Source organism: Chiloscyllium punctatum, chromosome 1 (genome assembly GCF_047496795.1).
Source record: "Chiloscyllium punctatum isolate Juve2018m chromosome 1, sChiPun1.3, whole genome shotgun sequence".
Lineage (NCBI taxonomy): Eukaryota > Metazoa > Chordata > Chondrichthyes > Orectolobiformes > Hemiscylliidae > Chiloscyllium > Chiloscyllium punctatum.
Genome location: NC_092739.1, coordinates 56,515,726 through 56,529,384, shown reverse-complemented (window position 1 = coordinate 56,529,384; position 13,659 = coordinate 56,515,726). Strand labels below are relative to the sequence as shown.

The 13,659-nt window shown below is 39.3% G+C and overlaps 1 protein-coding gene across 7 annotated transcripts in view; it reads left to right on the top strand.

Annotated features, from left to right (window-relative positions):
- Positions 1-10,952, top strand: part of sepsecs (Sep (O-phosphoserine) tRNA:Sec (selenocysteine) tRNA synthase) — a 67,084-nt gene extending 56,132 nt beyond the window's left edge. For all 7 annotated transcript variants that reach the window (XM_072564339.1, XM_072564027.1, XM_072564191.1 and 4 more), the window contains exons 10-12: positions 2,718-2,811; positions 9,634-9,724; positions 10,035-10,952. In XM_072564339.1, coding sequence (XP_072420440.1) covers positions 2,718-2,811; positions 9,634-9,724; positions 10,035-10,353 — 504 coding nt within the window. In that variant the 3' untranslated portion in view covers positions 10,354-10,952. The remainder of the gene's footprint in view (positions 1-2,717; positions 2,812-9,633; positions 9,725-10,034) is intronic.
- Positions 10,953-13,659: the final 2,707 nt, after the last annotated feature.

The following is a 13,659-nucleotide window of genomic DNA, read 5'->3' as shown; positions in this document are numbered from 1 at the left end:
TTAACTCACTTTTTAGATTAGAATCAATCTAAACATCATGGCATAGACAGAGAACACAGGGGGCCAACACCTTCAGCATATTGTCTAGCTATCACCATTGTTAACAGCTAACCCGAGAATGCAACTTTAAAAAAGGGGTTTTGTGATTTACACATGAAAGAAGTGAAACTATCACTATATTCCAACAGATGAAAGGCTAAACAGACAATCAATTTTTCAATGTATAATTTCAGTTACATCACACTGTAAATTTTTGCTATAAATTCAGTGTTACGATCGAACCCTCCACTATCACCTGATGAAGGAGCGTCGCTCCGAAAGCTAGTGTGCTTCCAATTAAACCTGTTGGACTATAACCTGGTATTGTGTGACTTTTAACTTAGAAAAAGAATGAATGCTATAGTGTCTGACTAAGCTGTATGCCATGTTTTCTTTTAACTTCTGCATATTTGTATGGAATTGTTAAAAGCAATATAATATGATTTGTAAATGTGGTGTGCTGCTTTGTCCAGCAGTTAAAGGATGCAGTAAATTATGAGAACACACAGTAATTGATTATTGCTTTCAATCCTTTTGCAGTTGAGTTTTTAGGCAATTCTTTTAAGTTTTCATTTGTATTGCAATAAATGTCAATGTGTACAAATTGGGAAGATCAATAAGAATATGTGTTTTTCTACTCAAGTTATTTTGGTTTCTTCAGCTCGAAGTTAAGCTTGTTAATATAGTTGTTATGGATGCCATCTAGTATGCAAAATGTTAGCAAAATGGCTAACTTATGTTTTATTTGGACCAGTTGATCATAAATTTATCCATAAATTTCCATACTTAATGATATTTGGAAAGTTCAACATACTGTTGCCTAATTTTAACAGTGATATTTTGAGTAAGCCTTTATAAGAAATCTAAATTTCTATTTGCTCTCCACTTTAATATGTTATATCATTGGGAATAAAGCTATAGTGTGTGTGTGTTAGTGATGATATAATTTACCCATATGTCCTGGGAATTGATGAATGTTGAGTGCTTTGACCAATAAAAAATGAAACCACTCAAATAACATTTCAAGGAAGAGAGAACTTGGAACTGTACATTGGTTGGGGTGTCCCAAATTGCATAACAACCAAAATGTTATTTTTGAGTTGTAGGGTCATATTTTCACGACTGAGGCAAGTTGCGTGTGGGAATTTTCTTGCTTTGGAGACCCACCTCAGTACAAAATATCTCAATATGTACAATTTTCACTCCGGCCAATTTGAGTTCACTGCCACGAGAAACAGATTGGATGTGACATCAGGAATGCTGAGTGCCAGTTTGGTCTGGCTTAAAGGTCCACTCTGGTGTCCATTCCAGTTGTTTGGTTACATCTAAGATTTTCTAGCCCTCAGTCCTTATACTTTATTATCCCCTACCCACCCACCCTGCCAACTCACATTTTAAAAAAACAATTTGTGTTCCTTTGACACTATACAAAACTCAACAAAACATACCACTAAAACAATAATAGAAGCTTTAAGAACTTGACACTTTGTTAACCTTGTGCAAAAAGTCTTTGAGACATTAAGAAAGAGATTAAATATAAAATAACTTCTTATAACCTTATAGAGATGTTGGTCAAATGAAAACAACACTTCTTGGCATCAGTATAAATTTTTTGATTTGATTTAATTTATTATTGTCACATGTACTGAGATACAGTGAAAACTATTGTTTTATGTGCTAACTAGACACATCAGACCTTAAATAAGTACATCAGGGTAATAGAACAGAGTGCAGAATATAGCATTATTGCTACAGAGAAGGTGCAGAGAAAGATCAGTTCTAATATATGAGAGTCTGTTCTTAAATCTGATAACAGCAGGGGAGGAGCTGTTTTTAAATCTTTTGGCATATGTTTTCAAACTTTTGTATCTTTTGCCCGATGGAAGAGCATGGAAGAGAGTACAACCAGACTGGGAGGGACCTTTGATTACTTTGGTTGCTTTCCCAAGGCAGCAGGAAGTATAAACTGAGTCAATGGAAGGAAGGCTGGTTTTCGTGATGGACTGGGCTGTGTTACAATTCTCTGTAATTTCTTACGATCTTGGGCAGAGCAGTTGCTATTTCACTCTCATAATCCTGTTAGACGAAATTAGACTCTGATCCAAGACACTGTGTCATAGAGAAGTTGGCCAATAACATAAAAATTGCAGGAGCTAAGAGACGACAACCTTCACAGTGGAGGTACCCAGATTGGGAATGGAGGGTGTGTAGGCTCACTATCCATACCTCTATCCTCACCAACAAAAATTTGAGTACTGAGAATAAGGCCAAGGATGCCACAGTTGGCTGCTGTCCACCATTTCTAAATGCACTGGTGTCATTCGATGTATAAACGTGGCTATTGTCACTGTCGCATACATGGAAATGTGGTACCAATTTATACAGCCATCGTCGGCGAAAGGTTAAGTGACATTTTTGAACTGTTGGCTGAAAGATACATTTTGGCCAGCACACCAGGAAAATATCCTTGCTCTTCAAAATGGTGCTGTGCATTTTTTGACATTCATTTTGGGGCTCGCAACAAGTAGACATTGTCAAGATTGAACAACAAAAAAACTCTTAAAAATGCTGTAGACAGTATGGGTGGTTGAATGGAAGTTAACATAGAAGAGAAATGTTCAACAGTCATGATTGTAAATCATTTTATTTACTCCTTGATTTAATTTGTATTATTGCAGGAAATGTTCACTTACCTTTCAACTGAATTAAAGAAGTTGTCTGAAGCTCACGATGAAAGGCTTCTGGGGACTCCAAACAACGCTATTTCTTTAGGTAAAGCTGATTTTTCTTTCTCTTTAAAATAATGGTAATCATTTTTGTGTACGTTTCACTGAATTCTGTTAATTCAAAATACTTTGAAACAGTTTTTAAAAATAAAGTTATTCTACAATTTAATCAAAATAAATATTGCAGTTCAGGAAGCCTTATTTTGCATAATGTTAATTAAAGGTAACAAATAATTTCAAGTCAGTTTCTTATGTTCTAGCTCGGAAGAGTGCAAAATGAAAAGCTTCAGCTTCTAGTCTCCTTTTATCAATGTTGAAGTTCAGTACCACTAAGCATTTACTGCAATCATTTAAGTTAAGAAGCTTTATTTTAAGAGGGATCAAGCATTTGCAATGCCAGCCTAGACATACAAACATATCAAGTAGCCGAACTTGGTACAAAACATAAAATTTTGAGTTACTGTTGGTGTAACTTACAAGTGATTTTTTTTGGAGGGCTGTCAGTAGTTAGTTAAGCAGCGTATCCATTATTATTGAGAAAGAGATTGACAGAATTTTAAGAAAAGCTTTTAGTGGAACAAAACACAAATAGGATGACTCTGGAAATGTGAAATAAAAGCAGAGCATGCTGGTGAACATGCAGCTGATCAGGCAACCATCTGTGGAGATGAACAGAGATAATGTTTCAGGTCGATAATGTTTCAGCAGAACCAGTGTGATTGGAACATTGTTTGATATTTACTATTTTTTGTAGCACTAGAGGTCACTATAACACAACATTGAGCATTTTCACACAGTTTAGTTGGAGCCTTGATTATAAAAAGCAAGACTTGTATTTGTATAACATTGCCTTAGATTGGCTCAGTGGGCTAGAAATCTAGTCCCAAAAGTATGATTCAGAACATGTCTTACTTTATCATTAACCTTCATTTGTTTATTCATCACAATTCTTACAAAGTATTAACAAGTTCGTAATCCATTTGAAGGACTTAAGTAGAATCATAGAATCCCTACAGTGTACATAGAGGCCATTCGGCCTATCACGTCTAAGTAGACCCTCCAAACAGCATCCCACCCTATCCCTGTAAACCTTCATTTACTATGGCTATGATTCCTGATGAAGGGCTTTTGCCCGAAACGTCGATTTCGAAGCTACTTGGATGCTGCTTGAACTGCTGTGCTCTTCCAGCCCCACTAATCCATAATCTACCCAGCCTGTACATCCTGGGACAATTTTGCTTTGCCAGTTCAACTCACCTGCACATCCTTGACTGTGGTGGGAAACTGGAGGAAACCCACACAGGCACAGGGAGAACATGTAAATTCCACATGGACAGTCATTCAAGGCTGAAATTGAACTCAGGACCTGGTGTTGTGAGGCAGCAGCACTAACTGTTGGTATTAGTTATTAGGTAATAGTTACAAATGTTGCCTCAGCTCTAAGCTTGCATCTGTACCTCAAATTAATTAAGTATTGACAATGATAAATATAAGATTAGCAAATATGTTTTTGAACTTAGGTGTTAATAATATTATGATACAGCCCAGTTAGTCAAGATAAAGACTTAAATTCTTGAATCTTGTTTTCTGAATGTTAAAGTAATGCTAATGTAAAGCAGAAAAATGCTATTATAAATCAAAATAGCAAGTGATAAAGCAATTCAACAGATCTGGGGACATCTATGGAGAGAGGAACAGAATGAGTCTTTTAAGTCTAATTTAACTCTTTTTTTGGAACATGCAATGTTAACTCTCTTTTTGTCTTCATAGATGCAGCCAGAACTGCTGAGTTTCTCCAGGACATTCTGTTTTTATTTTAAATCTCCAGCATATACAGTATTTTGATCTTATATCGTGAAAATGTTATTACTAAATCATGTGACAGGATCTGCAGGTGTTTTTTAATATTATATTGGACTGTAAGCCCATTTCCTCCTTTGTGATTTCAGTAAAAAAGTGAGAGCAACATTACAGCGAGTAGGATTTGTACCTGTCTCTTCTCATTCATGGGATATGGGCATCACTGGTCAAACCAATATTTGTCATCCACCCCTATTTGTGCTTTAACTGAGTGGCTTACTGTGCCATTTCATGGGCAGTTAAGAGTCATAGTACAGAAGAGGCTATTCAGCCCATCATGTCTGTACCACCAAAAATATACTGCAACCTACACAAGTCCTACTTTCCTGCACTAGGCCCATTGCCTTGAATATTATGACACGTCAGCACTTTTTTATACTTTTTATCCAAGTACTTGTTGAGAGATTTCCTGCCTTAGTCACCCTCCCAGGCAGATTTTCACCACCCTCTGGGTGAAAATGTTGTTTCTCAAATCCCCTATAAATCTCCTGTCTTTCACTTTAAAATTATGCCCCTTGTTAGTGACTCCTTTGTTCACCCTGTCCATGTCTCCTCACACATTTTGTGCATCTTTCAACCTTCTCTGCTCCAAGGAAAAAACCCGAGCTTATCCAGTCTCTTTTCCCAGCTAAAATGCAACATCTTAGGCAACAACCTGATGAATTTCCTCTTCCAGTGCAATCACATCCTTCTGATGGTGTGGTGATCAGAGCAATACACCAGCTGTGGCCTGTCCTGAGTTCTGTACAACTCCAACATATGACCCCTTTGCTCTTATAATCAGTGCCACACTGATAAAGGCAGGTGAGATGCATGCCTTCTTAACTATGTTACCTGTCCTGCCCTGCCACCTTTAGGGATCTGTGGACAAGCAACCCAAGATCCCTCTGAGCTTCCTACTGTACTGTCCTTTGTTGAGTAGTCCCTTGTCTTATTACGTCTTCCAAAATAATCTGGGTAAAATTCCATCTACCAATGATCTGCCCATCTGATCAATCTGTTTAACACCTTCCACTTCACTGTCAACCACCTGGACAATTTTTGTGTCATCTACAAACTTCCTTGTCATTCCCCAACATTCTCATTTACGTCATTTATAAATAACACAAATAATAAGGGACCCAGCACTGATCCAAGGTACACCACTGCACACTGGGCACCAGTCACACAAACTGACTTTACCACCACCCTCTGTGTCCTATCACTAAGCCAATTTTGAATCCAACTTGCAAAGTTACTCTGGATCCCATGAGCTTGTATCTTCTTTATCATTTCCATGTGGGACCTTGTCAAAAGCTTCACCTCTGAAATGCATATAAACTATATCAACTGTCCTCATCCAATCACTTGGTTACCTCCTTGAAAGTTGCACTGGATTTGTTAGGGATGATGTCCTTTGACAAAGCCGTGTTGACTAAATCTCATCAAACCATGCCTCTCTAAATGGAAATTAATTTAATATTTAACACTCTATCAATGTCCTTCTGCTGCACACCCAGCTGGCCCTGTCCTTCACTATTTTCTCCAATAGGTTCCTTACCAGTGATGTTACACTCACTGGTTTATAGTTTCCTAGTCTATCTCTACCATCTTTCTTGTAAAGAGGAATCACCTTAGCTGTCCTGTAGTCCTCTGGCATCTCTCCTATAGCCAGGGACAGTTTGAAAATTTGGGTCAGGGTCCCAGTAATTTCCTTACTCTTCTCCCACAACAGACTGGGATACAACTCATCTGGTCCTGGGGATATGCCCAACTGTTATTCTCTTTTCCTTGATGTACTTGTAGAATATCTTGGAATTCTCCTTAATCATGTCCGTCAGCTTTTTTTTAATTTTCTTTGCTCTTCTAATTGCTTTCTTGGGATCCCCCTGTACTTTCTATATTCCTCTAGGGCCTCCATTGTTCTGCTCCTTTTATACTTGTTATACATCTCCCTTTTCTTTTTATACAGTCCTGAAGTCAATACATTGCTGAGGGTCTAGAGTCACATATAGGTTAGGATGGACTTTCATGATCCAGATGCATTTTTAGAAAAATTTGATGCTAGTGTCATGACTGGAAGTATCTCTATGTGACAAATATATTAATTGAATTTCATTAGCTGCCAGTGTGGGATTTAAATTCAGGTTTCGAAAGCATTAGTCTGGGCCTTTGGCCTACACCAGTCACATTACCTCCCCTTCTTGTCCTATTCTTTAAAGAAAGAAGTTCAGATTTCTCACCTCACCAAATTAATTACTAAACTTGTTGCAACATTTTGAACAGCTATGATGCCACTTTCTCAGTGTAAACCTTTGTCGAAGTTTGGTGAAGATGTCGCCGATATGGAGCTGCAAGTGGAAAATATTTTCCAGCTTTGAACATAATCTAAAATGTACTATGATGAGAACTAACATGAAAAACAATGTGGTTTTGGCCTATTCTGCATTCATAATGCTGACTCCAACTCACTTTTTCAGTTTTAGTATGCAATTATCAACCCATCATTCCTTGGAAAATGTCCTTGCTTTTCAATCTGTTAGCAGGAATCTTATTGATGAAATGGGTGATGTTGGTCTAATTTTCCTCCCTCTGCTACTGACACAATATTTTGCAGCTGCTAGTCCTTCTGATTCAAGTGCTCATATCTGGAAAGTGATTCAATTTATTTTTTCCAAACACAGCAGTAATAGAGTAAAAACTCAATCTATGCTATTTTTGCCTTAGATTGTGTAAATGTTATTCCAAAGTAATTATAATTTTATGACATCAAAATACTAGTTTAATTGCCATATAAACATTCATTGTAGCATGATATTATAGTACATAACTTTAGTATTTATAACTTAAACATGATTAGTTTTCTCAATTTGGTTTAATGACTAATTTGATTAACCCTCTTGAATACTGAGTGGCATTTATTATTGTAACTGGTGCACTTGTAGATTGGAAAAATTATCAGAGACACATGCTGACAACATTAGGGCTGATATGTAATGACATACTGGAGATGTGTTCGGTGGTGATGTGGGGTAGGGAGAGGGAGCAGTTTAGCCAAACTGGAGGGTAATTGATGGGGATCCCTTCAATTCCCCATTGTCTGTCTGTGTAGATCAGGCTGGGAAAACTTGTGGACAACCTTCTCTCTTTGCTGCCAATTTGAGACCCTTAAGTGGGAAATTAATTCCATCTTCTAGGGTGTCATCTCACCACCATTGGTGTTCATCCAGCATCAGGCTTTATGATTTACCACATGGGAACCCCAAAAAGCAAATCCTGTTGAGGTTCTTCCAGGGGCGTCCATGATGGGATGGTCCCTCAATATCAGGCATTTCGTGGCTGATTGGAAGACGCAGCACAGGGAAGGCAGGGAGTCCTGCTGAGAGCTGCCCTCCCACACACTCTTCTGACTATCTTCCTCTTTCACACAGAACCCATTCATTGACAGCATCCTGCCAAATAATGCAGTGGGCCTTCTGAAATGTAGGCAATGTTTCAGACTCTCTAAAAAGCAGCTGAAACCCTGATCACTTCTATTAATTTTCTGCCATCAGTTACAGGGTACATGACTATCTACAAACCATGCCCTGATACAGGAAGGGTTGAGTTCTACATGTACATGACAAATTTAATGTTTCTAAAGAGACAACTCAAGAGGGGTTTGCTTATAAAGCAACACTTTGTTATTTGAATCATAAAGTAATTTATCTCACTGAAAATGCTTGGCACCACATTGATTGACTTGTGCTTTGTTTTCCTTTTCATATGAGAAGCATGAAAAGCTCTGTTGGAAATCTGAGCTGCATATACTCATATCTTTAGAAATACTCTCTTCACCTTGTATATATGTAGAAGGATATTTTAAAAAGATCTACACCATTTCTTTTGTACTTTGTTTCCACATTATTCAAATTTTCAATTTTTTCTGTAATGTAATATTTCTCATTCACATAAACTTGTATGTGAAGAATGGTGAACACATGTCACTGTAAAGGGGCTTTAAGTAAATAGTAAATAAAAGAAAGATTTCGCTTAAAATTATCCATGGCTGATGTGAGTTCTGAGATAGGGTTGTGTCCTGAATTGTTAACTCCATTTCTCTCCCCAACTTGCTGTGTATTGACACTATTTTTTGTGTTTATTTTGTGTGTTACTCTGCTTTTCCTGGCACAACACACAAAGAAGGATCTTGGTCTGTTCTTTAAGCAGAATCCAGCAGTCCCTTTTATTGACTGTTGTTTAGGCATTCCTAGTCCAGGTCACGGAGAGGTGCTGCATGCTCTACTCATTTGTAGCTAACAATTAGAATTAGGCTAATAGATTGCCATGTATGCAGTTTACATATTTAACTAATCTCCTATGTGTTTCAAGTCTAAAACTGCTCACCCTTTTATATGTTTTAATCAACCTGTTCAGAGGTGTTAGTACACAATTCTGGATCGGGTAGGACTTGAACCCAGATCTCTCTGGCTCAGTCGTAGGGACAGGACCCATTAATTGATTCACTTGAAAATTGCTTCAGGTTACGCTTGAGCATCAAGAAGTAACCAAAGTGCTTCTTCCACCTCAAATTCAATCACTTTATTCAAGTGAGTAATGGACAACCAGTCGGTAAAAGTCTTGGTGCTTATTGTCAAAAAAATTCAACTTTTAAAAATAATTATTAAGTATTCCCTGATGTTGTTACCAAGCAAATTCTTTAGGAGCCTAGATACTGTTTCTTGTTGCAATGTGATCAAGTGGGCGTGCCCTTTCAATGACGCTGTTTCTCATTTGTTATTTGTCAATTGTCTCGAGAAAATTTAGTTACTTTTATTCAGTCCCTGCCAGAGTCTGTGATTGACAGTTCGTGTACAGGAAATTGATTCTATTTAAGCCCACTGTCTGTTCTTTTGTTACCATCTCCTGCATTGCAGCAGTGTTTTTTTTTAACTGATGCGTTCAGTATTGAAACACACATTATTTGGTTTATGTGAAGCATCACACTGTATGGCCACCTCATTGTTCCTTGCTTTTCTACTTCTTTCAGCAATGTCCTTGAAAAGATTCCATAAACACAATGATAAGGCTGTCACACAGCTTGGATCTATGCTTTTCACTAGACTAGTATCTGGAGCCAGGTGAGTTGATGAGTAATTCACACTCTTAATGCACTTATTGATTGACTAATGCTTTGTTTTCCTTTTCATATGAGGAGCATGAAAAGCTCTATTGGAAATGTGAGCTGCATACACTCATATTTATCATTCGAAATACTCTCCTCACCTTGTATATAAGTGGAAGGATTTTTTTAAAAATTTCTTTTGTACTTTGTTGCCACATTATTCAAATTTTACATTTTGTCTGTAGTGCAATATTTCTTGTTCACATAGAACATGTATGTAAATATTGCTTGGGCTAATACCACATTGTTTCTTTCTCTTGTCTCAGAGTTGTTCCTGTTGGCTCAGAACAAACTATAAACGGATATACTTTCCAAGGATTTATGTCACACACTAATCGCTATCCATGCCCTTATCTGAATGCTGCATCAGCAGTTGGAATAAAAAGACAAGATGTGGATCTTTTTATTAAGAAACTGGACAAGTGTCTCAAGATCCTCCTGAAAGAGAAAGGCATTTCAGGAGCTGAAATGGACATTGAAAAAGAAATGTCAGCAAATATTGAAGACGATGATACAGCAGAATTGATGGAAAATGTTCAAATTGGTCTAAAAATCCCGACAGATATGGTAAATCTTCCTGTTTGATACCCCTTTAATTAGCCAACTACTTCCAGCTCAATCCAGAGGTGAACTTGCAGAAGTGTATGACTGAAAAATATAATAAAAAATGTCATTATACTTCATCTTTGATATGAATAATTGTTGATCAGCTTAAGAGGGAATTATGTTATTATTTGGAGTACTATCTGAGGAATTAATGGTAACATAACTGTTTTCTGAGTGATGAAAGCAATAAAATGACCAGGGTTTGTTGTTAAGAATCCATTGCAAATGGGGTATGTTAACCAACAATATGTACGTCTTCTGGAGATAAAGTTAAATTGATTTTATTGGGAAACTGAAGAAAATGATTTAAAATATTTTGAATTTGCTCTGACACTGTGAGATTATCTCAAGCATTTTGATGGTGTAGGTATTGCATTTGATATTGCAATGTTTTCAATGTTAATTACAAGCTGTTATATTAGTATATGTAAACATTTAACTTGTAAGTGTAAATAATATTTTGCAAAAGGATGGATGGGAATTACCTATTTTTTTTTGCTCGTAAGATGAGAGTTGAAAGCATTTTTGATGTATTGCATTATACCTGAGTTACTTTAGTAAACCACTTCTCTTCTTTGCACTAGTCAATATAAAGCCTTTGCTCTTCAGATGCTTGTGAAATCAAACTCACTAAAGATCGATTAGGTAAAAACCAGCCTAATTTCACTTGAGACCCTTAATAAGCAATACTGACAAAGTTAATATCTCAAAGTAAGTTATCATTCAGCAACTTGATTGAAGACCAGAGCCTTGAGTCCAATTGAGAGTGAACTGCTCACAGGCTAAGTTGTTGATTCCTAGCCTACAGCATGGATGTCAGATGTATTTCAACAAAAATAAAATTATGGTTTAAAAAAAAATTGTTTTGCAGAAATTCAATTAGCCTTAGAAAGCTGTCTGCTGTTTTGAGATGGAAGAAATCTGATATTATCAGATCTGCAGGTGGTTACTGTATATGTTTCATTCATGTTCTAATTCCCTAAAGAAAAATGACAGAGAACATAGAACATAGGAAAGTACAACACAAAACAGGCCCTTTGACCCAGGATGTTGTGCTGAGGTTTCATCCTAATGTAAAAAAATAATAACAACCTACGCACCCCTCAACTCACTGCTCTCCATGTGCCTGTCCAGCAGTCACTTAAATGTCCCTAATGACTCTGCTTCCACCACCACAGCTGGCAACGCATTCCATGCATTTACAGCTCTCTGCATAAAGAACCTACCTTTGATGTCTCCTCTATACCTTTCCCCTAATATCTTAAAACTATGACCCCTTGTACCTGTCAGTCCTGCCCTACGGAAAAATCTCTGGCTATTGACTCTATCTCTTCCTCTCATTATCTTGTATACCTCGATCAGGTCTCCTCTCTTCCTCCTTCTCTCCAGAGAGAAAAGTCCGAGCTTTTTCAACCTTGCTTCATAAGGCAATCCCTCCAGTCCAGGCAGCATCCTGGTAAACCTTCTTTGCACACTATCCAATGCCTATTATCTTTCCTATAGTAGGGCGACAAGAACTGGAGCTGAAAATGTGTTGCTGGAAAAGCGCAGCAGGTCAGGCAGCATCCAAGGAACAGGAGAATCGACGTTTCGGGCATAAGGAATGAGGAAAGTGTGTCCAGCAGGCTAAGATAAAAGGTAGGGAGGAGGGACTTGGGGGAGGGGCGTTGGAAATGTGATAGGTGGAAGGCGGTCAAGGTGAGGGTGATAGGCCGGAATGGGGTGGGGGCGGAGAGGTCAGGAAGATGATTGCAGGTTAGGAAGGCGGTGCTGAGTTCGAGGGATTTGACTGAGACAAGGTGGGGGGTGGGGAAATGAGGAAACTGGAGTTCATCCCTTGTGGTTGGAGGGTTCCTAGGCGGAAGATGAGGCGCTCTTCCTCCAACCGTCGTGTTGCTATGGTCTGGCGATGGAGGAGTCCAAGGACTTGCATGTCTTTGGTGGAGTGGGAGGGGGAGTTGAAGTGTTGAGCTACGGGGTGGATGGGTTGGTTGGTGCGGATGTCCCAGAGGTGTTCTCTAAAACGTTCCGCAAGTAGGCGGCCTGTCTCCCTAATATAGAGGAGGCCACATCGGGTGCAGTGGATGCAATAGATGATGTGTGTGGAGGTGCAGGTGAATTTGTGGCAGATATGGAAGTATCCCTTGGGCCTTGGAGGGAAGTAAGGGGGGAGGTGTGGGCGCAAGTTTTGCATTTCTTGCGATTGCAGGGGAAGGTGCCGGGAGTGGAGTTTGGGTTGGTGGGGGGTGTGGACCTGACGAGGGAGTCCCGGAGGGAGTGGTCTTTTCGGAACGCTGATAGGGGAGGGAAGGGAAATACATCCCTGGTGGTAGGGTCCGTTTGGAGGTGGCGGAAATGACGGCAGATGATACACTGTACATGGATGTTGGTGGGGTGGTAGGTGAGGACCAGTGGGGATCTGTCCTGGTGGCGGTTGGAGGGGCAGGGCTCAAGGGCGGAGGACCGGGAAGTGGAAGAGATGCGGTAGAGGGCATCGTCGACCATGTCTGGGGGGAAATTGCGGTCCTTGAAGAAGGAGGCCATCTGGATTGTACGGTATTGGAACTGGTCCTCCTGGGAGCAGATGCGGCGGAGACGAAGGAATTGGGAATATGGGATGGCGTTTTTACAGGAGACAGGGTGGGAGGAGGTGTAGTCTGGGTAGCTGTGGATGTCGGTTGGTTTATAGTAAATGTCCGTGTTGATTCGGTTGCCAGAGATAGAAATGGAAAGGTCTAGGAAGGGGAGGGAGGAGTCTGAGACGGTCCAGGTGAATTTGAGGTCGGGGTGGAAGGTGTTGGTAAAGTGGATGAACTGTTCAACCTCCTCTTGGGAGCACGAGGCAGCGCCGATACAGTCATTGATGTAGCGGAGGAAAAGGTGGGGGGTGGTGCCAGTGTAGCTGCGGAAGATGGACTGTTCCACATATCCTACGAAGATATCCAGCAACACATTTTCAGCTTTGATCTCCAGCATCTGCAGTCCTCACTTTCTCCTCCGACCAGAACTGGACACAATATTCCAAGTGGGTCTCACCAGGGACTTGTAGAGCTTAGCAAAACCTCGCGGCTCTTAAACATGATCCACCTGTTAATGAAAGCCAAAACACCATGTCCTTTCTTAACAACCCTATCCACTTGGGTGGCAACTTTGAGGCATCTATGTACTTGCACACCAAGATTCCTCTGTTCTTCCGACACTATCAACAATCTTGTCTGTAATCCTATATTCAGCATTTGAGTTCAACCTTCCAAAATGCATCACTTTGCATTTATCCAGGTTGAA